The 24639-nt window shown below is 35.4% G+C and overlaps 6 protein-coding genes across 8 annotated transcripts; 5 read left to right on the forward strand and 1 right to left on the reverse strand.

Moving 5' to 3' along the window:
• Window positions 1–201: 201 nt before the first annotated feature.
• LOC140980284 (transcription termination factor MTERF8, chloroplastic-like) lies at window positions 202–3072 on the forward strand. Its single transcript, XM_073446027.1, has one exon. The coding sequence runs from the start codon at window positions 341–343 to the stop codon at window positions 1517–1519; it is 1179 nt and encodes a 392-aa protein (XP_073302128.1). The 5' UTR covers window positions 202–340; the 3' UTR covers window positions 1520–3072.
• Window positions 3073–5453: 2381 nt separating this feature from the next.
• Window positions 5454–5889, forward strand: LOC140981707 (uncharacterized). Its single transcript, XM_073448121.1, has one exon. The coding sequence runs from the start codon at window positions 5454–5456 to the stop codon at window positions 5724–5726; it is 273 nt and encodes a 90-aa protein (XP_073304222.1). The 3' UTR covers window positions 5727–5889.
• Window positions 5890–7991: 2102 nt separating this feature from the next.
• Window positions 7992–8477, forward strand: LOC140981420 (glutaredoxin-C11). The gene has a single exon (XM_073447810.1). It carries the CDS (start codon window positions 8081–8083, stop codon window positions 8387–8389), a length of 309 nt encoding a protein of 102 aa, XP_073303911.1. The 5' UTR covers window positions 7992–8080; the 3' UTR covers window positions 8390–8477.
• Window positions 8478–11129: 2652 nt separating this feature from the next.
• LOC140980235 (membrane-anchored ubiquitin-fold protein 3-like) lies at window positions 11130–13418 on the forward strand. Of its 2 annotated transcripts, none has more exons than XM_073445960.1 (5): window positions 11130–11334; window positions 11723–11852; window positions 11970–12210; window positions 12765–12935; window positions 13241–13418. In XM_073445960.1, the coding sequence occupies exons 3-5, from the start codon at window positions 12081–12083 to the stop codon at window positions 13297–13299; spliced, it is 360 nt and encodes a 119-aa protein (XP_073302061.1). In that variant the 5' UTR covers window positions 11130–11334; window positions 11723–11852; window positions 11970–12080; the 3' UTR covers window positions 13300–13418. The 2 variants fall into 2 exon arrangements, with proteins under 2 accessions (XP_073302061.1, XP_073302060.1); XM_073445959.1 differs by having other exon boundaries at window positions 11131–11334; window positions 11992–12210.
• A 1022-nt stretch (window positions 13419–14440) lies between these two features.
• On the reverse strand, window positions 14441–17819 carry LOC140980720 (tubby-like F-box protein 3). 2 transcript variants are annotated; one of them, XM_073446745.1, is made up of 6 exons: window positions 16771–17819; window positions 16504–16591; window positions 16167–16296; window positions 15913–16092; window positions 15183–15674; window positions 14441–14735 (listed from the first exon to the last, which is right to left on the reverse strand). In XM_073446745.1, exons 1-5 carry the CDS (start codon window positions 17119–17121, stop codon window positions 15197–15199), a joined length of 1227 nt encoding a protein of 408 aa, XP_073302846.1. In that variant the 5' UTR covers window positions 17122–17819; the 3' UTR covers window positions 14441–14735; window positions 15183–15196. The 2 variants fall into 2 exon arrangements, with proteins under 2 accessions (XP_073302846.1, XP_073302845.1); XM_073446744.1 differs by having other exon boundaries at window positions 15191–15674; window positions 16771–17818.
• Window positions 17820–19666: 1847 nt separating this feature from the next.
• Window positions 19667–22219, forward strand: LOC140981860 (protein NETWORKED 3C-like). Its single transcript, XM_073448351.1, has 3 exons — window positions 19667–19947; window positions 20437–20545; window positions 21408–22219. The coding sequence occupies exons 2-3, from the start codon at window positions 20446–20448 to the stop codon at window positions 22088–22090; spliced, it is 783 nt and encodes a 260-aa protein (XP_073304452.1). The 5' UTR covers window positions 19667–19947; window positions 20437–20445; the 3' UTR covers window positions 22091–22219.
• The last annotated feature ends 2420 nt before the right edge of the window (window positions 22220–24639 follow it).

The raw sequence follows: 24639 nt of genomic DNA on the forward strand, positions 1-24639 counted from the left end.
GTATTTTTTATTTATCTTATTTTATATCTTCATTATATTAAATTGATATAATTAAAATTATAATAGCTAATTTAATTTGTGGTAAAATGATTTTTTGTTCTGTTCAATTTTGAATTTTGATAATTTAATTCTTCAAAAGTTTTCATATATAAAATTTTAATTTTTCGTTATTTTGATGCAATTAATCGTTGAAATGTTATGTCAAAACATTTTTCCCTCGTCATTCAGTCTTAAAGTAGGGTTTATCTCCCAGTTCAGGATTTATCCATTTTTGAAGCCTTACTCAAATTGAAAATTTTCGTTTAATCTTTTCTAGCTTCAATTACCTCCATACAAGCAAATGTTTCGCCGCTTGATTCTTTTCAGAATCGGTAAAATCCAAGCCTTGGCCAATTTCTGCAGTCTTGAAAATGGTAAACGATCACTCGCGAACTCGGGAGCTGGAACTTCTCCGTGCAATAGTGAACCGGTTTCTTCCAAGAAAGTAGCGCCTGAAAAAGAGTATATAATCTCGTACTTGATGAACTCATGCGGCCTGTCTCGGGAGAAGGCTGTTTCTGCTTCGGGTAAGGTGCATTTTGATAGCCCAGACAGAGCAAATAATGTATTGGGTTTTCTTGAAAATCATGGATTTGGCAAAACTCAAATCGCTGAGCTGGTTTCTAGGCGACCCCTTATTCTGCTATCCAATCCTGAAAAGTCCTTTTTGCCAAAGATTGAGTTTTTCTTACATTCTACCGGGATTTCCGAAGCCGATTTGGTGGAAGCCATTGTAAAGCACCCTAGGTACTTGACAAGAAGTGCGGAGAAGCAGTTGGTTCCCGTTTATGAATACCTCAAGGATGTAGTTGGATCTAGAAAAGTTGGTATTCTTTTGAGGCGGGGGTCTTGGATTTTCGATCATGGTCTTGATAAGAAAATCATTCAGAATGTAGCTTTATTGAGGGAACTCGGAGTGCCCCAACGCTGTATCGAGTTTGTTCTGTTTCATTATCCCCATGTTTTCACCCAGAAGCATGAATCATTCAAGAAAATTGTTTCTGAGGTTATTGAAATGGGTTTTAATCCATTGAAAACAGCATTTGTACTGGCGATACATTGCCGAGCATGGAAGGGTGGTAAAGATGTCTGGGAGAGATGCTATGAGACTTATACTAATTGGGGTTGGTCCAAGGATGACATATATATGGCATTTAGGAGACAACCTCAATGTATGGTCTTATCCGAGGAGAAAATCTCTAGATTCTTGGATTTTGTTGTTAACAAAATGGGGCGTGACTCCAGATCGATTGCTCAAACGCCTTATCTTATATTTTACAGTATGGAGAAGAGAATAATTCCGAGGTACTCTGTTCTCCATCACTTGTTCTTGAATGGTTTTGTTAAGGATGGTTGGAGCTTGGCTAGTGCAATGTGCCCTGCCGAGAAGAAATTCCTGGAAAAATACGTGAATCAATACTTAATCGAGCTGCCTCGACTTCTCGATATTTATGAAGGGAAGGGAAGTGGTGAATTATGAGGCAAAAATTAGTGATTGTTCTGTAACTTGTATCTATTTCTTTTCCATGTCAGGTGCCATTGAGATATTTAGAACAATACCTGAAAAAAATTCTTGAAACAGTGTTTCTTGAGTAGTTAAAGTTTACTAGTGTTGTAAAAACTGAGTGTTTGAAGATCAAGTTTACTAGTATAAATGAATTTAAAATTTGCAGCATGTGATTCTAGCTGGTTCTTTGAAATAAGATGGTACAGACTCTGTACCGTAGAGTGAGTATTTGGCTTTGATACTGTCATGGGGATCGACTCTGATACCTTTGTCATGATCTCGAACCTTGAACACGTGAAGAACCCACCACAAATTCTACCTTCCCGGATGTTATTTTCTTATCTTTGATGTCCTTGATTTTGTACAATCGCTTGAAGCTATAGAGAACAAGGAAATTGATGGTGCCTAATTCAAGACGATAGGAAATGGAGTAAAAGTGAGGTTGATAGTCTCCTACTTGAGGTATAATGTAATTTTATTTGCCAAAGAGCTATACTTAGCGGCTCAAAATTCAAACTTTTAAGTTACCCAAACTTATATTTATCTTGGTATTCTCAATATGTTGTGTATTAATCTATAAAATTTATTTTATGGATTGAAAAAATGTAAATTTACTACTAAATATAATTTACGACCCCGACACAAGTTTGAAGCCTTGGATACATATTTGGTTAGTTTGACGCTATAGTGTGGTATTACCTCCCTTGTAGATTCAATGGCTCTCGGAGAGCCAAATATTCTTTTCATGTTGATTAATGTGTTCTCATATAAAGAAATATACTTTGGATAGAGGGATTTGGGATCAGTGTTACTAGACTTACAGTAGCTGGGATGGTCAAGAGATGATATCTACTTGGCCTTTAGGAGGCATCCTAATTGCATGATGATGTCTCAAAACAAGATCTCTAGAACTATGGATTTTCTTGTTAACAAGATGGGGTGGGAGTCCCGGAATGCTTGTAAGTTGCCCAGCAGTTCTGCTTTATAATTTGGAAAACAGGATAATTCCCAGATGCACTGTCATTAGGGTTTTGTTATCCAGGGGTTTGATTGCCAAAGAAGTTAAACCGGGTACCTTTTTGCAACCTCCGGAGACTCGTCCTTGGAGAAATTTGTGACTAAATATGAGATTTGAGAAGGATGTGCCTAAACTCTATGAAGTTTACAAAGGGAAGATCGGCCTTGAGGAATTATGATCCCTGAGAAATTTACTCAAAGTATTACTTTTGTGTATGTCATGTCAATGGATTTTCTCTGACAATACTGACTCTTGTACATGCAATTTTCAATAATAGTCTAGTTCTTTCTAACGCCTTGCCAGTTGGAGGAAGCATCTGTTGTTCTACACATTAATGATTTTGATTTTACCAGGAAGTTTATTTCTAAAATTCCGTGTTCTCTAGTTTTTCCTTTCATTTGACTGAATTGTACTGTTTATACCATTTTCTTAACCTGAACTTTGATAGTTTTCAGGTGCTGATGTTTTGATGAAGTGTTATTTTTGGATAGTACTGATAAGTTGTAGTAGTTGCTTTTACATCGAAACCTTTTTAAGATTAAAGATTAGCATTTTTTCAACTCCTTACTTCCACGACCACCTTTGTTAGATGATCAATGGGATTGTAAATGTAGTTCAGACTTCTTTTGATGTGTCATACTTGTACCACCACTATTGTTGAAAGAATCCAATCGCCCTTCATGGGAAAGCAAAAGAGCAGCAACCTTTGAAAAACTCAAGGAATCGACTCTTGACGTCACGTGAACAACAACATAATCATATTCTAGGCCAACACCACCTAAAATATGCCGAATTTGGTCCTCTTCATTCGCTGGATGACTACACACAACAAGAGTGTCCATGTAGCCTTTCATTTTATTGAGGTAATCTTTCATACACATAGTACCCTTCTTCAAGGTTTATGGTTGTAATTTGTAATGCACAACCTTAGCCTTGGATCGTGAGGCAAAAAGGTGAGACACTCTGGTTTCATAGTCGATCATTTGGGCCAGAATATTCCTTCAATTGTGTATGGATAAATCTTCAAGGCTGCTAATGGGCTTTAGTTAACAAATAATATGATGGATGCGTGAACCTGTGCACGGGTCAGTTATGCTTCATGTGAAGTAGGAACATTATGTTAATGTATGGCATATGCTCAAATGTTTATATTAAAATTTATCACTTCCGTCGATGCGCCGATGACTAATAAATAACACATCTGATATCAGGGTCTCAAAATTTGGACGATATCTCGAATATGAGATACAATTGCGACAAATTCCTCTCTCAACTCAAAAAATAAATAAAAAATATAACTTCTCAAGTTGCAAACAAGTAATTCGTGGATTATTTTAAAAAAAAATAAAAACAGATTAAAAGATTTTATTCGGCGGAGATTTTTGTAAGTTGGAAAATCATTTCATTGATTACTCAAAAACAAAATAATAATAATAATAATAATAATAATGATAATAATTTGATAGCTTACCCATGGTTATTAAAGTTAGAAACAAATTATGATAATTCAAGAAAACTCGTGAATTCACAGGAGTGTAACCAACAAACGCTTTTAAAAAGCGTATCGCTAAATTAAGAGAGGAAATGGTTCCGGTCCTCTAGGGACACTGGCAATGAGCAAATTGGTGTGAAATTTGGGCTGCAAGTGTGTTGCTATGGCTCCATCTCTACCATCGCTGGGCCGGTCTTTACCATTCTCGAGATTCTTCAGGTTCTATAATTTGCATGTGTTGATTTCTGCAAGTGATTGAAATTTCTGATATTCTTCTTCCATGAATCCGGTTCAATTTTTTTGGGTTACGTATTCAAAGGTTAAATATTGATTCTTGTTTATTATCTGGCATTTTTTTTTTATTTGCGATCATGGTAGTTGATTAATGCGTATGTGGTAGCTCAATGGTACTTTTGAGATCTTGTAACCAATTTTATAGTCACTGAAAGGACGATGCTCGCGTAGATCCAGGTTAGTAGAAAATGGTTTATACTTGGAATTCTTGGATGGAACTGTAGATGCATTGAAAAAGTTCTACATTCATAGTATAGTTTTAAAAAAGTTGAATTTGGAATTTTACGTGCACAAGTGTTACTGGTTCTTTTGAGTAGAAATCTTCTTGAGTAGAAATCTTCACTGAGAAGCTCAGGAAAACAGAATTGTGAGATCGGCCAGTCAAATGCATGAAAATGCTACCTCGCCAGCTAATTTCTTTGATTCTAAGTTCTAACTGTTATCGTGGCTGTGAATTGCTTGAAGGGGGCAACTTTTCCTGCATCTCCATGTATATTTCATATTTGCTAGTGTTTGATGTTGAAAAAAGATTGTCCTATATGTAGTTCTACTCCATGTGTCCGGGAATGTGCTACGATTTTCCAAAACTAGACTTAACCGGACATTCTTTATGGTTAATTGCCATGATGTTGAGATACATGGGGCTTGAGTATTCAACACATTTCGAAACAAAACATACATGAGGTGCATTTGTTGTCTTGTTTTTATCCTCATGAAGTAGCAACAGTACCTTTTATTCTAACATCGTCATGGTAAATTTCAGTAACAGAAGGAAATAAAAACTCCTTAATATTTTAAATGTTGCTGCATGGTTTCATATATGGCATAGAGATCAAACATGGTGTTTGAGTTGCATTACAGGTTAAAAAATTTGAGATGCACCCATAACTATCAGTTATAATAATTTTTAGTTTAAGGACAGACGTGAAGTTCTTTAATTAATATCAAATCCAAGATTAGGTATTTAATTTCTACAAATTGCAAGTTGAAACAATTGTTGGCTCAACGATCGAAGTATAACGCCTGAATTGCTGATTTTCATATGATTAAAAATATTTGAATAGTTGAATTATACCATTACCACAAATTATAATCTATGCCCTATGGTACAGCAACAAGCTTTCAGTCCTCATGTTGGGACAAGTAGCACATTCTTTGTTTCTTCTTTATGCAGGCAGTTGGAGCAGGAAATGGAAACTGTAGTTAAGGTGCTGCAACCTGGGCCATTGGGAATTATAGAACACAAGTTTACTGCCGAGGAGATTAACAAAGCCAAATCAACTGTGAACCAAGCGGTGGAAAACTGGCGAAGAAATGCTTATGTTGAGCGAAATAGCCCTTTCTTGAGAGACTTCATAGGCCATGACAGAATGTAATTTCCCCAGAAAATTGTTTTATCCTTTGTGAATTGATGCAACTTGTAAGTACCTCCCAATTTTGTATGCAAGGTTCTGCTTAAGTTGAATGACATTTGATTCCTTAGAAATACAGAATAAATGCATGATAAGTTTTCTTGATTTAGAATGAATATTTAAGGACGTGATTTATGATAAATTAAGCATAAATGATAAAAAAAAATTATATAAAAAGTAGAAATTAAAAGTGAAAAAAAAATAAAAAATTCTCTGAACTCAAGTACTTGAGCCTGAGAAAATTAGTGCTCAAGTTGAGCTCTGCTTGCAAGCAACTCAGCTCGATTATAACCACGGTTCTAGGAACCTAAGTGTTTGATTGTTGAAAGAAATATGGTAACATATGAACATAATAGGGATAAGGACTAAGAATGGCAATGTTGTGACTCTAAGATCCAAAAAGTACCACAAAGGTTGGCATCTGTCTGTCTCGTGTTTTTCTGTTTCGGACATGCTTGATTGGCGTGGATGGACACGGGAATCCTGAGAAGATAAACGAACCGAATTGTGATGCTAGAGATGACATATAATATGCTCATTTTATTGGATTTTTTGGGGGTGCATTTAATTTTTTTACAAAAATTACCCTTGTTTTTTTTCTTGATAAGACAGCCCTTGCATGCCCCATCGAGTCCGCTCCAGCGCCCCTGACACGATAGATATATTTAGCTGAGTCAATTTATCTTCTATGAGACAAAAGCTTGTGGTATAGTAATTATCACTTTATCAGCTAATTTATTTCTGCTTTGCTGCATGACTAATTTATGAAGCATTCTTTTGAAAATGTTTTTTTTAGCTCAGATTTCTTGTTTCTTTTTAACTGGGATATAATGCAAAAGGTATGATCCGTGAGTCAGATTCTAAAGTTGCATTGAATTGGATAAGTTCTTATCATAATAGTTTTTACACATCAGCCAAGAATCCATCCAACGGCAGAAACCAGAAGAAGAATAAAGTACCAAACACTCAAATTGTAATTACATCTCTTTGTGTGAAATCCGGATTTATATACAGTACTGAATATTCGATTTTCATTGGTAATTAAAAAATTTTGATTTTTGAGTAAACTTTAGTGAATCTATGGTAACTGGTTGGTGCTACACTAGGTACGTTGGCATGATAGCATTGGTTTACAAAAGATAGAATTTCTCCCACAACACCAAGGGATAAGGGATATATATCCCAAACTTTCTGCCTCTTCCACACATTCAAAACTATTATCATCTTTTTAAATAAAAAATCTAGGTGTGATAATGATTCGAATGTATGGAAACTAAATGTCGAACCAGCATAAATCGTCGCTGCCTAGGTTGTACGAGTAGCATGCGAGCAAGACTTAATACTTATATAGATCTGTTTGTATATATGTTTTACACAAAATCAATGTGAAAGTCTATATTTATCTTCATTGGATATTTGATGCCCTGCTTCACAAGCCGAAAAGCAAGACATGTTCATCAAAAATCTTTTAGAAACTTTCCCATAAATCGACATGTGAGTTTGCTATAATCTCAAATTACTTTCGTAAGAAATTATGGATTGGTTCATGTGCTAGGAAGGTTTTTCCACCTAGAAGGCTTTGGTATTTGGCTATCGTTTGGGGGTCATTGCATGATATTGATGCTTTCATTGAGATTCGACACAATGGAAAAGGCAGCTTTCCTTTGGGATAGATTGTCATAAACATCGGTTTTTCAAAATATTGCTAATAAGAATGGTCTTTTAGGTGTGGGTCTTCATATTTCCTTTGGGATATGGCCTGAACAAAAATCATTGAAGGCTATACTGATTAAGCTATAAGCGAGTGAAGCTCGAGCTAGCTAAGGTGGTTTGTATTTAGGCTCATGAACTTCAAGCTTGAAGTCGAACCTACTCGTTGAATTAGCTAATATTTGATCTAATGGTTTTTTTTTTAATAATGACAATATATGTAATGCTTGCGAGTTTTGGAATAATTATGTGAAATGAGACTATACAGTGGGCTGTGGGGGTATTATACTCATTGTCATCATTTGTCCAAATATCTAGGNAAAAAAAAAAAAAAAAAAAAAAAAAAAAAAAACTTGACAATAATAAATTGAGTTGAATGACTGTTGATTTTATATCCTTTTATTTATCTTTATCCGAAACAAGTATCTTAAAAAGGAATTTTATACTCCCCATTTTCAATGAAGATGCACAAACATAATCCAAAAACTGTCAACTGTCCTCTATAAATAAGGACTCAAACACACAGACATACACACCCTCAAAATTCAAACCAACTCTTTGTTTTCCTAACATTGGCCACCAAAATTTGGCAAAAGTCTTGGAAACCTATGGAGAGAATCAGGGATTTGGCTTCCCGGAAAGCTGTGGTCATCTTCACAAAGAGCTCGTGTTGCATGTGTCACAGTATCAAAGCTTTGTTCTACGACTTAGGCGCGAGCCCTGCAATACACGAGCTCGATCAGGATGAAAACGGGAGGGAGATGGAGTTGGCCTTGAGAGGACTAGGCTGCAACCCAACTGTCCCTTCTGTATTTATTGGTGGACAATTTGTTGGTACAACCAAAGCTGTCATCTCCCTTCATGTTGATGGAACTTTAAAGCAAATGCTGATTAATGCTAAGGCCATCTGGTTTTAGTCTTTAGGCCAAAGATTTATAACTCGAACTCGGGACCTATAGTCTTGGGAATTTAGGCGCTGATTGATCACTGAGTTAATTCTTAATTGTGATTAAAAAAAATAACTTTTGCTTAATTGTTGGAATGTTTTCTTGGCTTGAGTCTATTTTTAGACACTTTTGCTATAAAGATTGTGACTTTGTGAAAATGATGTGCCGAATGTTTTACATTTGCTTTTTGTTCGAAATTTGTTAGAATTATCTAAAATGACAATATCCAACTTTTTGTGCAATTCTTCAACTTTGTTTGGGTTTTTAGATGCATGATTGCAACTATTTAATTTGTATCATACGTTGTGATGTGTGAATGAATACGCCAAATCAACTCTTTTCGAATAAACAAATCTTGGAAATTGAAGCATAAGTTTTTAAGGTTGAATTTTTTCTACTGACAAACACACACATAAAATTATTCGAATTCTTTGATCAATTCAAGTCAATTATTTCTCTTAGTTAGATTCTTTGATTAATTCATTAAGCATGTCGATATATATATAACATTTACAATCTTAGGAGTCCAAACTCTAGCTAATTATGTATTTTTATTGATAAATTGATGGTTTATAATGACTTACATCTGACAACAATGCATGAAATCGTTGTGCAACAACTAGCGACTTTCACTTCAAAATGATGTGATAGTTAATTTTTCAAAGTGTTCGTTTATAAAGTTTTTAAAGATGGAATGGAGAAAATTTATTGTGTTATAGATTATATTCATATATTAAATATTAATATCTTCATAATTACAGAGATCTATTAATTTTCTATATTTTCCTAATTTTATATTGAAATTTTATATAACCTCGAAAATNGAATCTTCAACCTAAAAAAGAAAGATATAAAATCTATATCATAGGAGATGAAAAATAAAAAAATTGTTACTTGTTTTTTTTTTTATAGGAATATATATATCAAAATGGAATGGCCCTACTCATTCATTACTTGGCACAAAATTTAGTAGTGGGCGGCGGCAACCCAAGATTCACCATGCACCGAAAGCCTTGTCGTTCGGAATCTTTCTTCGGGAAGAATATTAAATATCGACGGGAGAAGGTAAGACCGAACAACTGGAAGAATCTGCCCGCGTAGGTGTCTGTACAATATGATACCTTAATGCGACAGGATTACGAGTTAGTTTTAACATTCGGTAAAATACGATGATCTTGTCTTGCTCGAAAGTTGCATGATTCGAAGCAATGTTTCTATCATTCTACGAACAATTCATATGCTATGGGTCTATGTTTATGGTTGAATAGAATTTTCTGTCCAGAAAATTGGATAGACGTCCCAAATACATAGGTTGCAGTTCTTTTTCTCAAAAATCGGAGTAACATAGGAAATTAAAGAAAGTAACATTCATTCAAATTAATTATTCGAAAATAAAGTCATTACTCTTTAAGACATAATCAAATGAGTGATTTTTTGGAATTTAAAAGAAAATATTATTGTTGGGAAATGCATGGAAATTGATTACACGTAACATGACATTTCACAAAGATAAAGGCATTTTCCCATTTTCACTCATTATGAGTTGAAATCTATTCCATCCCCTCCAATGAATTCATAGTTCCAGTACCCCTCCTCTCAGTAAACCGAACTTGTTCAAACTTAAGATAATTGCCTGATTCACAAACTTAGTTCAGTACGTAAAATAAATACCAGCTATAAAGAAATATATAATTAAACAAACAAAACCAAGAAAAAGCATTTTCTTCACATTTTCCATTGAGGTGATCACTGATCAGAGCTCCCAACTCGATGGATGTAATAACGAGACAGACTTCTTTTCAGGTCTATGGTGCTAACTGAGGGATTAAGCCAATGTAGCCCGGAGGTGCAGGTTCTTTGCATCTTAACTCAACCCGAGGGCCGATGCCTAGCTAGAGTACTGCATTCTAGACTTAATTAACTGCGTCTTTTAAATGTAAAGACAATGAATCCAAATCGATGCAACGCTCGTTTTTAAGACATACAATAAGAAGCTAGCCTTCTACTTCACCTTGATTGATTCTTAGGTTTTCAGGAGCTTGGAAAAACCAATTAGCATACATACATCAACTTTACTCGCTATTTTACTTCATTTGTTGTTTGTTTTTATTATATTTCTTGTGGAATTCAATCCTTCTAGGTTTCCTTTTCTTTTTCTTGGGTTTCATTTGACTATGTAGGACTTTATATATATTTATATTTTTTATTTTTTTTTTTTCAACTTTTTCATTATGACTTGATTACTTCAAATTGAGGTTTCATTCCTTCATTAATGAGATTGATTCGTTTACCTTTTTTGCTTTGCATCCTTGCACTTTCTATTTAGTTAAATGGTTCAAAGTGTATATAAACTATTAATAATTTTAAATAAATATCTAACTTTTATTTCGATATTATCAAATGTAACTAACAACGTTGTGTAAAAAATCAAATCCTTTAAATCGTATACAATAGTTCAAATCTCACTCTTGTTTTGTGTTTGGTACACAAATTGATGATCTAAAAATGCTTGAATTTTAGAATAATGAGGCGAAGTACCTTAAAAAGATATATGATATAAAAATAATACATCAAAAAATATAGATAATATAATTATTTTTAAATCGTAAACTCAACTGAATGGACAAACGAGTCAGATATATTATATTCGTACCAACGAGTATAAGTCGCATTCAATTGCCTGGCTTAAAACGTTTTTGCATTGAAGTCGTCATTGATCATCATTATTAATTACTTCAAAACGTTCTTGGACATGTGAAAGGGACTGATAAGCTAACACAATCAAATCCTCCAAATCCCCTCCCCTTCTCTCTCTCTACATCGAATCGGCGATTGTAAGCGGCGACGCCTTATCTCCGGCTGTGTTGTACTCTTGAATGTTCTTTGACCTTTTCCTGGAATGGGTTCTAGATTAGGTAAATAGTTTGATGTTTCGTTCTTTTGTGCTGTGTATGTGTCTGTATGTGTTTGTTTGTGGTTTTGGCGTTTGATTTTTTTATATATATATATTTTCAATTGTTAGCTTCAATTGAGAAAGAAAATAATCGAAATCAAGTGCTGGTTTAAGTGGAAAGTTATTCAATTGATGTGATTGAGATTAAGGTTGCAAGCTTCGGTTACATGGGATTTTTTATTTTGTTTTAGATGTGGTATTTTAAGAAAAATTTACGTTTTTTCAGATATTATTAGGTGAAATTGAAGGATTTTTTTAGTAGTTTGGAGCTGTATCTGCATTTTTTTTTGGTCTATCTATTTTGTGATTGGAAAATTTTACAGTATGTATCTTTTGGATGTGTGGTACAGGTACTTTGAAAATTTATGTGATAAGAGAAGCTTTTGGGATCTTATGAAGTGGTTCCTTGGTCCCCTGGTTGATGATTCAGATGTACAGTTGCTGTTGCAATTTCTTGATGGTTTTTTTGGATTGAATGAGGTGCGCAAAACCTTGACTGTAGTTGGTTTTTGTAATTGGGATTGGGAATCTTTTTTCATGTTTGAATGTTTAAATTTCATTTTATTGATATATGAATAGTGAAATTGGTTACCATAGGTCTGAAATTCTTGTTGAGCAGGTGAATTTCAGTGAATCGGATTCTCTTACTCGAAGACTTGAGATTGGTGTTGATTTGGTACTTGGAAAATATTCAAAAGAAGGGTTTCTATGGCTGAAGGAGAACAATTTGAACTTAAGTTCAGAATTTTCGATGGGACAGATATAGGTCATAGAACCTACTCAGCGTCCACAAATATTGCTACTCTTAAGCAAAGGATTCTATCTGAGTGGCCTCAAGGTTGTGGTTATGCTATGACTTTTTAAGGAAAAAAATTTGTGGTATTTACCTTTTTCTCCTTGTTTCTACTGTTGTAAGTTGCATTGAGATTTCATTGTGATGAAACCTGAAAGAAATTAGTAGTCAAATAATGCTTCATGGACATGTTATGCTTCAATGGCTTATTCCTTGTTGTATTTTCAGTTGAAAATACTTGTGGATATTATTTTGGTCTTGCAGAATCAAAATAGGCAAATTCACGGTCCCTTGTATTGACTAACATGTCCAAAACATGTATGATATGATGTGTATATCTGATATCATTGACGAAGTTCTTTGGACCATTTAGGAACTGCTTCTATTGAATGTGTCTTTGATTGGTTTTCAACCTTTTGTCCTCCTTTATTTTTACTTCGACTAACATGTCCAAAACATGTATGATATGATGTGTATATCTGATATCATTGACGAAGTTCTTTGGACCATTTAGGAACTGCTTTAATTGAATGTATCTTTGATTGGTTTTCAACCTTTTGTCCTCTTTTATTTTTACCAAAACCCCTACAATTATTCAGATAAATCAGTGGCACCAAAGTCTGTGAATGATATGAAACTAATACATGCGGGAAAAGTTTTGGACGATGGAGAGACACTTGCTGAGTCAAGAGTACATGTTGGTGACGTTCCTGGTGGAGTTATTACAATGCATGTGGTTGTACAGCCTCCTGTTGCTAAACGAAAAACAGGTATGTTTATGTTTATGTTTTTCTCAACATTAATCTCAGCGTAAAATATTGGCATTATACATCATATCCATATGATATCATTCAGATCCTGTTGCATTTTTATTGGCATGGTTATGGGATATATTCCAAGCTACTGACCTGCAAATTGTTTATTTTCACTGAAACTAGAAAGGTAATTACCCTCATAGGATCAAATTATCGATCCACTTCACGTGATATTATCTGTGGACATATTGTTCTTTGGATGCAAATATAATTTATTCTACAAAATGGTCTGACTCAGATTCTTCATGGGTGCAATGCAGATAAAAACAGTGCTGCTGATAAACAAAATCAGATATTATGCTCGTGCACCATCCTTTAGACCACAGAATCTTGAACCATATGGCTCAGTGATCAGGCCAAACTGCATAGAGCATTTCCCTTTTTTTTAACAGTTCTCTGCAAAAAGAATATGAAGGNTTTTTTTTTTTTTTTTTTTTTTTTTTTTTTTTTTTTAAAAGAACGATTCATCTGATTGGCATCTAGGATTTGGAAGGTTGCCTTTTTTAGTTGTGATCTAAATTTGTTCGAGTTGGTGATTATTGTAATATTTGCTTTTGAACAGGATATGGATTTTTTCCCCTTTAGTTTCTGACCAGCATTAACAATTAATAACTTTGTATCAAAATTCATCGGACGGAACTGCTTAATTTCTCCCCTCGTGAGGTGAAGATTTTCTCGAGTTTTAGTTTCTTGGTGAATGTTATCATCACATTGTTCGGATATATATATACGGAGATGAATGATATGTATGTACGTATGGTAAATAAGTTTTAGAATCATTTTAGAAACATACCATTATTTTTCTTCCACCGTTTAAAACGAACCATTTCTTAAAACATCCCTAACAATACATAAATCATGCAATAATGTATTTCTTGAATTTTTGTCCATGTCGAGCGATTCCAACCACTAATTTTTCACTTGTATCTCGATTCAATAAACCTACCTTACTCGATGAGTCGATTCTAGTGCAGATTGCATACTATGTATTGAGGCATTAGCAACCCATCTGCTTCTTAATCAAATGAGTATTTAAATTTTATCTAACATTTTTTAATTAAAAAAATTCGTTATCACAAGATATACTAATTGAAGGGTGAGGAGTTTTTCATATATCAATTTCAGATTTTGAGTAATCTGAACATGCGTGACTAAATACAACGGAGTATGATTATTCTTATGATAGCTAGACTTGAAAGCTGTAGGATGAATTGAGCTGACTCAAAGCCAACTTGAATAGAGTTCAATCGCACTAAGGTCTTTCTAGCCAAAACTCAGCTTTCGCGAGATCATGAAATTTCATTTGCTTAACTTGAACTCGATTTGTTCATACCACAGAGCCTCATTGCTATGGTTTACAATATAAGCTCGAGCAATTTAACATTTTCTTCCTCTTCTTTCAGTTGATTATGAAAGAAAAATCGATCATGTGTTCATATGATGTTTGAATACTATGAGAATTCTCCAAAATACTTAGACCAGGTTACCGTTGCATAGACAACAAATCCACAAATTAAACCAAGTAAAAAAGGTTATTCATAGCCTAAAATCATTTGTAAGTTGTCACACAGTGTAACACGTGAGTCCAAATGTTAGATCAGAATCACGAGAGCCGATATTTATGTACACTAAATAGGAAAAAAAGACAAACCAGAGAACGTTTAAGCAAGCAGCAGTAACAAATATATTCAAATTCTTTAATGACTTCTTTTGGGAAGACAACCGTGGTGACATCCCAGCATTCTCCAATTGCACCTGCCAAGTTTAACCGAATGAGTGATAATCTTAACAGCTATGTTCCCTTGATGTAAACTTAAATAAACGGATAGTGAAGGTGACATATTGACGTGATAATGGCAAGCCGAGGTATTACAATTCTTAACCTATCCATTCAGCTATGTATCGTGTTTAGTTATTTGCCGATTGTTGAGTGTGGTTCCCCCCTCAAGCAAAAAGAAGTAGAAAATTTATAGTGATTTTTCTAAAAAAAACTATTCCACCCCCAAGCCTTATGTCTCCCTCGTTAATCAGGTTTCCCAGTTTCGCCCCTTGAACAAGGGGCTACTCATTTGGGATAGGATTTGGATCAATACTTCTCAGAATGATGATGAGAAGAAAAACCCATCTCATCTTCCCCACATATTTTGATGATTCATGAAGGGGGAGGAAAAGTTAAAAAAAAAATTGCTGAACTGAGGCGACCTTAGAACCTGATGTTATTCACAAGCAATCTTGGTGTCAAAGCTGCTGAGACAAATGGCAAATGCCTGGAAAGCAGAGATTGGATACTGGTAGTCCATGGTGAAGACATCCTTTCCCACTTTCCCAAACTGGAGAATGACGTTCTCCTGCTCTTGTACGCCAGTTCCAGTCTCAACCGATGCAACCATTTGAAAGTTCTTCACTGAGGCCACGGTTACGCGCCCATTGAAGTTGAGACACCAGCACTGGAGTTGGTCATGCCATCTGGGAGTCTTGTTTTTCAAAACAAGTTTTTCATTTTTCTGTGTCGACAATTGTCCGGACCCAGATCGAAAACTATCCACTCGAGATGATTTTGATCTAAAAAATGGAAGGGAAGGAAAGGAATCCAGGTTTCCTGGCAAGAATTCAGTTGGTGTGGGAGCTACACCTTCTGGATCGGTTGCAGAAGCAGGTATAGCATCCATTATGCACTGCATTCGTCTTGGACCCCTGCAGTAGTGGTGTTTATTAACATTAGCAAGTTAACAGCGGCATAACTTATCAATGGTCATCTTCGATACAAAGCAATAAATACTTGGAAAAGTAGATCGTTCTTCAGAAAATGTTAAACAATAAAGTGGTTCTCTTTTGTCAGTTCACTTAGTGAATCAATCCCAGACACATCAGCTTAAATTTCTAAAGTTTCTACTTAAATAAGAAATTTCATACACATTGACAAATTTCTGACCTCGATCCCAAGACATTTAACTCATATGAAACATGAGCCACAGTATAGTTTCCTGCAGGGACCCTTGGAGATACTTGTCTCATTCCAACTAACCTAGAGGAATGAGATTTAGTAACTTTCGCTTCGGCGTTTGGTGGCTGGGCATCATAGATCATAAACTTGGTCCCAAAAAAATTAGACCTGCCACCACCAAATAAGAGTGACTCCAGTCTGTAAGCTTTAGAAGCCGAAGTTGCATTTAAAATAAGGTTTACCTCAACTTTCCAATATAGTTGGTGCTGCCTTTAAATATATCATCAGCATTGAGAGATATTATGTAGTCAGTGTATGTTGGCCGTCTGAATCTTCGAGCAGCAAGGAGGAATTTCCCGTCATCATTTGAAGCTGTCAAAAGATTAACAGGTGAACACTGGAACAATACAGTAAGCTTTTGAAGCAAGAACCCATCCGCCATCTTGGGTACATTAATTAGAATAAGATAAAATGGTTTGTGGAATCATATTCATGACTTAAAATATGAAAGCAAACAAAGATAAATAATGTTAAGACTTCAAATACAAAAATCACTCTTTAAAACATATGGCAACTTACCTTGACTCAAACTGAGGTAAAGGTGATATGTATGAGTTCCGCGGTTCCGCTTTATGAAACAATTAATTAAGGTATTTCTTGGACCAGGCTGCAGAAAACGAGCAAAAACTTTTTCAGCTAGTGCTAGAGAGGGAAGACTGAAGGAATATCAATAATACATGCTGATGCATATACGCCCAACAGCTGAGTAATTAATTGTCTGCATTACATTACTTTCTTAAATCTATCTGTAAAGGAGGAGGACGCTGAAGAGTGATGAAAAAATACTTGTTTCAGGGAAATGGGGAATGTCACACTGCCAGAGACTTCTAGGTTTCTGACAATTTCTTTCATTATTTCCCTCCAGCTCCTACAAACACCTGCACAAGCAATCACATTCTTTCTCGAGGGCCATGCACACTCCGACTTCTCCATCCTTATCAGCACATCCCTCAAGAGTTCTGGTGGCATATTGGCCCAACAGCTCTGCTTCAAAGCATCCAAAACAGCCACCGAAGAATCCTCGGTTACTCGATGAGACCTTGACCTCAACCCACGACTGAACCTCCCGTCGAAACCCTTCCTAGATATGCTCCCAAACTCACCTCTCATGTCTTGAATTATACTCTTAAATGACATGATTAACCAATTAACTGATTAAGTATATACTAAACCAACTATTTCTCTTTCAATCGCGGGCAATTGCAACTAATCACATATACAGAGAAAGATAAATCTTTAAATTTTCAATCATCAAAATCATAATGCCCGGTAAACTCCAGTAAAAATATATCCTTTAACATCAAGAAATGAAGCTGCGGGAAAACACGCTTCACCTAATTCTGTTTCAACACCAATAAATACAGCTAGCTTTATGCTACCCTCCAAATTGAACAAAGAAACCATCGGATGACAAGAAACATTTACACAAAATTCTAAAGATAAAATCCAATGTTTACCCCAAAAATTGAAGACACGCGAATCAAATATACACAAGAATAAATCTAGCGATCACAAAAACCCCAGATAACATAATATTGACAATTCCACCACGAACCAGCATAATGGATCCTTCCAACAGAAACAATTTCACATAGTTAACCAACCAAAAACACTGACACTCGTACAAAATAAAAAAAGAGAGGACCCAGAACCAAAAATAGACCGATTATGGAGTTAACGTGTAAAACCCATGTTCAGACTCATCAGAACTCTTCAATTAACCAATTCGGGGATTGTGTGGTGAAGAGGAAAAAAAGTGGATGATTAGGGTTTGGTGAATTTCGTCATATTAATTTTGCAGTTTATACAATCACATGCTTTTTTCCGCGACAGGGAATAACGCTGAAAGCGTCTCTTTCGGTTCTCGAATCCTCCTCGGGTCGGTATATATTAATCGGGTCAAATTTAGTTTTAGTCACTCTTTTCATTTATTAGAAATAGAAATTTTGTTTGGTTGCTTCAATTATATTATATATATTTTATTTTAATAATACTGAGTTTTAAGATACACAAATACTAAAATGATAAATACAAAAACAATCGTCTCATGGACAATTTTATGATATGATCTCGAACTCGACCGAGTCACAAAAAACTAATAAAAAAAATCTCGAATTCATGAAATAATATATTTTTATCATATATATTTCCTCGCGTGTGATAATTGTCTAGCTCCTATGTAATACCTACAAACGTGAAGATCTATTTTACGGGAAAAAGGTGAGATTCATCATAGTGAAATAAATAATAAATTGACAATAAATATCCAAAATTAAATTAAAATTATGCAGATTTACCACACTTATTCAAAAATTTTAAAAAGGGACATTCGTTTCACATTCTTCGCTAATAACCGCTACAGTAGGGACTTGGATACCTACAAGTTTGACAGCTTACGATCATCTCATCCACGATGAGAGAATAGATACCCTTTTATGTATTATATGTGAATGAGGTGCAATAATTTTTTTATTTTATGGGGAGAAAAAGAATGGTGCAAAATTTTTTGATTTTTTTAATTTATAGAAAAAAAAGTAGATTGTGTGAGTGTAAAAATGAGCTAGGTTTGTCGGATCAGTTCGTCCCGTCATATAAAATAGATGGGATGATTGATGAAATATCAACTCATTTGTAAGCGGGCCAAACGGGTTGAGCTTGCTTGAGTTGCGAGTTGAGACGGACTGACCATTCAGATCAGGGTTTTATTTGTTTAGTTGATTTATTAATTTATGCCTGAATATACTTTTTCATACCGCCTAAAGTAAGGACACACGTAAAGCTGAAACATTTCTCTTACCCATGAAGGATCAGATGTTTTTGGAATAACTGACGAAGCTGACTGATAAAGCTGAAGAGGGAATAGATTGAACAAAAGACGATAGAATTTAATGATCGACGAATATTGAATTGTAATGATTATGAATTTATTTAATTTTTTCAAATTGTGTTATATGCACTTTTAATTTCTTATTATTGTAATGTTATTAAATATTATCTTGAACTATTAAATTTTTTTTTTATTTTTTAGTTTATATATATATAGGCTGGTTCAGTTCGCCTAATCGCGGTCCAAAGTGGATTGGAAAATTCTTACCCATCTGATGGTGGGCTGCCCGCCCTCGTTCCACCTAACGGTGGGTTGTAGCGGGTTAGCCTGTTATGATATTTCTAATAAAGAAGTTGGTTGAGAAAAAGAGATTTTGTTTAAAGAAAACCAAAAAAATTGATGTAAGAATAATTTCGATAGTTATATCAAACACAAAATAACTCAATTTATCAAACGATTATCCATATATATTTAATATGATTATCCATCATATTCTATACTGTTTATTTCAATCTATGAACCAAGCGATAACATAAAATAGTAGATGATAGTAATAGCTAAATAATTAAATGAGTTGTAGAGCTCATCTCAATTTAGTATTCCTATTATTCGAAGCGTGGACGATTCGACTTATTTAATCAAATTAATAAATTAAAAAAATAACATGTCCAATTAAAATTTAATTAATATAAAAAAACAAATATTATTTATCTAAAGGAAAAGAAGTTAGTTCAATTTTCTAATTTTCGACCGTTACATTACCCTTTTATTTTTTGGTCATATATGGACGAAGATACGCTCCCCCCCTTTCCTTTCGACCATATAAAATCACAACTGTTGTCTTGTCGGGATTCAAAATCAAAAATCGAAAATTTAAAATTTCGCCGCATGTGCTGTTTTTACTGAGGATCCGAGGTAGAAATTTAAAATCTCGAGAAACAAAGGAGCTCGTGGCAGGCGCCTATTGGTGGAATACTTGGAAGAGAGAGTATACAAGGCTCGAGGATATGGGAGTTTGAATTTTGTATCGTCTTCTCTCCGCCTTCAGTATACCAGATGCGTTTTCCTCTCTGACTGTATGTGAGAGAGAGAGAGGGAGTCGCCGTTCGAGTTCCGGCGTCGTTTCGCTGTCTCAGGTGAGACCCATATGTTTTTCTTCGTCATCTTCCCTTTGTTCGATTCTTCTGGATGTGAATATGCAGTTGGTGCATAAAAGATCCAAACTTTTTGACACAAAAATTATGTGAAATGGAAGAGACATGCTTTGTTTGGACTTGTTGTTCTGCCCTCTGTGTGTCAATGTGTGTGTATACATATATGTACACTTAATGCATCTCTCTCCCTGGCACGCAGTGAATGTGTAACTGCGTGGAAGAAATGGGATTCAGCTGCTTATTGTGAAATACATACAGGAATTTCTTAAAGATGTGACACAATTCGTAGTATTTACTAATTATAGAATTCACTGTATGTGGAAATAAATTAATTTTTCTTGTAATTTCATTTATGCAAAAGTAACAAGAAGTCCAAGAATAGAAGAAAATTTATTTGAATCTGGGATTTTTCTCGTGATTTTAATTTTTGCCCTTTCTTTTTATGTGGAAAATACTTATTTTTCTCCGAAGGTAAGTAAAATGGAGTTGAAGAACAAGGGGTCGTCACACTGGTGGTGGTTGGACAGTCCCAACAAGACTAATCTGAATCGGTCCCCGTGGCTTCAGTCCACGCTTTCGGGTAAAAACATACTCTTTAACTTTCCCTTCGTGTTCCTTTCGTTTAATTTTTAGATGACGTTAGGACTGTTGATTTTGATTTATTCGGCTTTAAAGTTGAGGCTTTTTTAAACACTTGAACTTGGTGATGATAGAATATTGAAGTGAAATGGCTATGAAGTGTTTGGTTGTGCTTTATTATAGTTGCTCTCCAAGATTTCATTGATGAGCAGAAAAAGGAGCATTCTTTTGGGTGTGACTACAAGTTTGGTTTGTTCTGCCGGAATTAAAATCCGACTGCTATAATAACGTTTGTCACCCGGAATACAATTCTTGGCTGTACGAGTGGAATTGCTGTTCTCCTCACATCATCTTTTACCATTTTTCTTTGTTTTTTGATCAATTCGGGGCTGTTGAATATTAAAAAGCAGGATATTACGTATATGAGTACCGCCTGCTATTTTAATCAAGTATTCCTTGTTGAACATATCTTAGTTCATGTATGTGAATGTTTGCTTGCATGTGTATTTCCTCGTTTCATAAGCTGTGTAACCAGCGGATTTAGAATGCATGTCGTATCTCATGCTCAGGTCATGGCATGCGCTATTACTGCAGAGAGATGAATGTGTGATCCATACCAGCTGGAAATTCTTCACATAGAGTAAAAAATCCCAGAGCACTTCCATAAAGAAATTTACAGGCCCGTATATTGTTAGTAGATGTCACCTTTCACTTCGATGACCATCTAGACCCTTCCTAATTTAATTGACATTTCACATTTTCTTTCACTTCGATGACCATCTAGACCGTTCCTAAATTTACTGACATTTCACATTTTCAAAGCATTTATATTTTTTCGGTAACATGATGTTCTTTTTTTGCAGAGCTAGACGAGAAAACTAAAATGATGCTAAAGCTAATTGAAGAAGACGCGGATTCTTTCGCCCAACGTTCAGAAATGTACTTCAAGAAAAGACCTGAACTCATCAGCATGGTTGAGGATTTTTACCGTAACCATCGTTCCCTCGCGGAGCGATATGATTCCATAAAACCTGAATCCGGAACTCGGCTCCAGTCTCCATGGTCATCTCCATTATGTTTCACCAAATATCGTCTAGAAAAATCATTGAGCCTAACTGATAAAGCATACGATAGCTATTCTGAGGTGTATGGACCTGAAGAAACTGATGAATCTGAGGTTGAAGATCCAGAAGAAGAAGAAATGGTGCAAGAAAATATTGAATCCGAGGCAGAAGAAGTTTCGAGTGTTGCTGTGGACGTGGAACTGATGAGGCTGCGGGCAGAAGTGGAGAAACTTAGAGAAGAGAAAGAGTTGAACACGAAACAACTAAGTCAGAAGGATGAAGAGAAAAGGGAGGTCATCAGGCAGCTAAGTCTAGCTATAGATTCGCTTAAGGAGGAGAATACGAAGCTAAGGAAGATTGTTGCTGCTAGAGCTTCTCCCAAGAAAGAATGCCCCGTGGAGTTCAAGAACACGAAAGGCAATTTCCTTGGAAGATTGTTCAATGGATTTGCAAAAACACCGGCTAATATAGTCGCTCTTTAGTGTCCGTATTTATGTTCACCATTATGTATGATATTAGGAATTCCTTTGGAACTGCAATCAACTATGTAGTGTGTGCCATATGTATTCTTTTTTGTTTGAAGTTCATTTACATTCTATTCGTGTTTTGCATCTAGTGAAGCATCACTTCCATCTCTTGATAGGTCTTATATAAAGTCTTATAAAGTTTTGTTGCAGTCGAGCGCCAAGAATTCGACCTTCATCACCCCTGATTGATTCCATTGATCTTATCAAAAGTTTCCGACCTTGAAATCAGACTCAAGTTAAGTCGGTTCGATACTCTTTAAACTCCAGCTGACTGACATATGGTAGAATTCAAGCTAATTTGTAATCGTGTATAAAATTGTATAATTTACCCAAAAATGTATAAAATTGTTATCTCAGCTAAGGTTTCTAGTTTGTGAATTGTACAGAAATTTTGTAAAATTTAACAAATATTTAAAAAAAAATATTGAACGTTGCAGATAAATCTGTTCATGCTTTCACATCAGTGAAACGGGGAACATCTCATACCCCATTTCGCTAGCACTATATTAACCAACAACTACAAAACAGGGAAACAACAGATGATTCAAAATCTACACAATTAAGTAAATATATCGAAAAGGGTTTTAAAAAATAGAAAAAGAAAAAACTTCACACCTCACCACCAAGAAACACTAGCCATGAACCCGAATGCCACAAAACACAAAACCACCACTGAATTCAAGTAACCTTGCACACTCAGCCGAAATGTTGAAGAATCTGGCAAAGTCCCAGTTGGCCCTAATGCCACTTCGGGGCCGGAAGCCTCCATTGCGTCAGGATTTGGTGGGCTTGGACTTGAGGGTATGATAGGGAGTGAAGAGTCACTTGGAGAAAGCGCAGGGCCACCAGGGGAAGGAAAGAGAGGAGTAATATCAGGAGACAATGCTGGTGGCGCAGCTAATGGAGAGAAGGGATCAGGCAACAACGCCGGTGCTGCAGAAATTGTAGAGACTGGCAGTTCTTTCTGTACTGAAAATGATGGTGAAAATGCCATGAAAATGGGAGCAAGAATGATCAAGAACTGTGTAATTGAGTAAGCCATTTAAGTAATGATAAGGGAATCCAGTAGCCTCGTGTTACTTTAGCTCAAAGATCAAATCTTTTTGCAAGATTTCTGAAATAAATGCAGTTGTGTTTATCAAGAAATGAATGGATGAATGATTTGTGGGGTGGAACCATGTCACACAGAGAGTTTAAAAGAGTGAGTAAATTATTGGGCCAAAGGTGATAGGTGGCGGGATATGATTGGGGGAGACGCACGATGGAACAGCCAGACATGTGGGAGAAATCGACAAGAGTAGATAAATGGAATTTTTTTTTTTTTTTTTTTGTGGGAACACATGCAGAGTGAATTGGTTGGTCCTGTCTTTTTCCTAAATGGTTGTATGCAGACATTCACGAGTCCGTGAAATTCTTGGCTAGGTGAGGCTATTTGATTTATTTGATTTCTAGATGGAATAATTTGAAAGAATATTTGGCCTGCTTCTTGGTGTTCATTTTTCATTTGAAGAGTTTTTGGCTTACTTGCAACTAAAATGTTTAACTTGGAGAGTGTTTTTTTGGCTTTCTTGGCGTTAAATACTAACTCCAATCACATGGTCTACGTCAAATGAGGTGTCTAAAACTATGATCATTTGGTATTATATTAGGACAATAACCAAAATTCGACAGACCTTTAGTTGATATGAGAGAGGGGCTTTCAAAATTTTCAATTAAGAAACTAACTGGTGCACGTTATTCAACCAAGTTGAATTTGAAGTCTTAAGAGGACAAAACAAAACAACTATGTTCAAATTTAGTACTTTGGTGGAGAGGATAAAGAAATAAATTAATACCAGAATCTATTCCATATTTGTTTGGAATTTATTGCTCAAAAAAAGTGAAATCGCTCACCTTAGGCGCCCCTCACCCCCGGCCCGACAAGATTGTGAGAGGAGGTAAATCATGGTGACTCAGCCAACCAACAGCAGCTAGACCTTATGCTACGCTGCACACAAGGAGCTCCCCCACATTGGAGGAAATTTAACTCCCACACTGCCGCTTGTGAGACTCGATCTCTGGTTATTGCTCCAAGATTCACTGCTGCTGACCAACTGAGCTAAACTCATGCGGGCTTGCTTGGAATTTATTGCCTTATAAGCATTAGGCTGGAAGCATTATATCTCGAGGAAAATTGTTTGGGCCACTTGGAGTGATTAGAGCATGATAACACAATGGCTGGTTTTCTCAGACACTGTCAGGAACTCAACTGTGATGCCACTTTGACTATATAAAACTTGGTGATATACCCTAACGCTTGTAAAATGAACTGAGGAAATATGTACAATCGTTCATAAGGGTTACGAATATGCCAAAAATATATTTTTATAGTTAAAACCATGAAGAATATAAATGAATATAATATCGAAACAAATTTGGACCCAAATCATTTCATTCAGCTCACGACTTCAAACCATATTTTTAGTCTTGTCAATTGAGTTCAAATCAGATGCCTCATATTTGGA

This window comes from Primulina huaijiensis, chromosome 7 (assembly GCF_012295235.1).
Source record: "Primulina huaijiensis isolate GDHJ02 chromosome 7, ASM1229523v2, whole genome shotgun sequence".
NCBI classification, from domain to species: domain Eukaryota; kingdom Viridiplantae; phylum Streptophyta; class Magnoliopsida; order Lamiales; family Gesneriaceae; genus Primulina; species Primulina huaijiensis.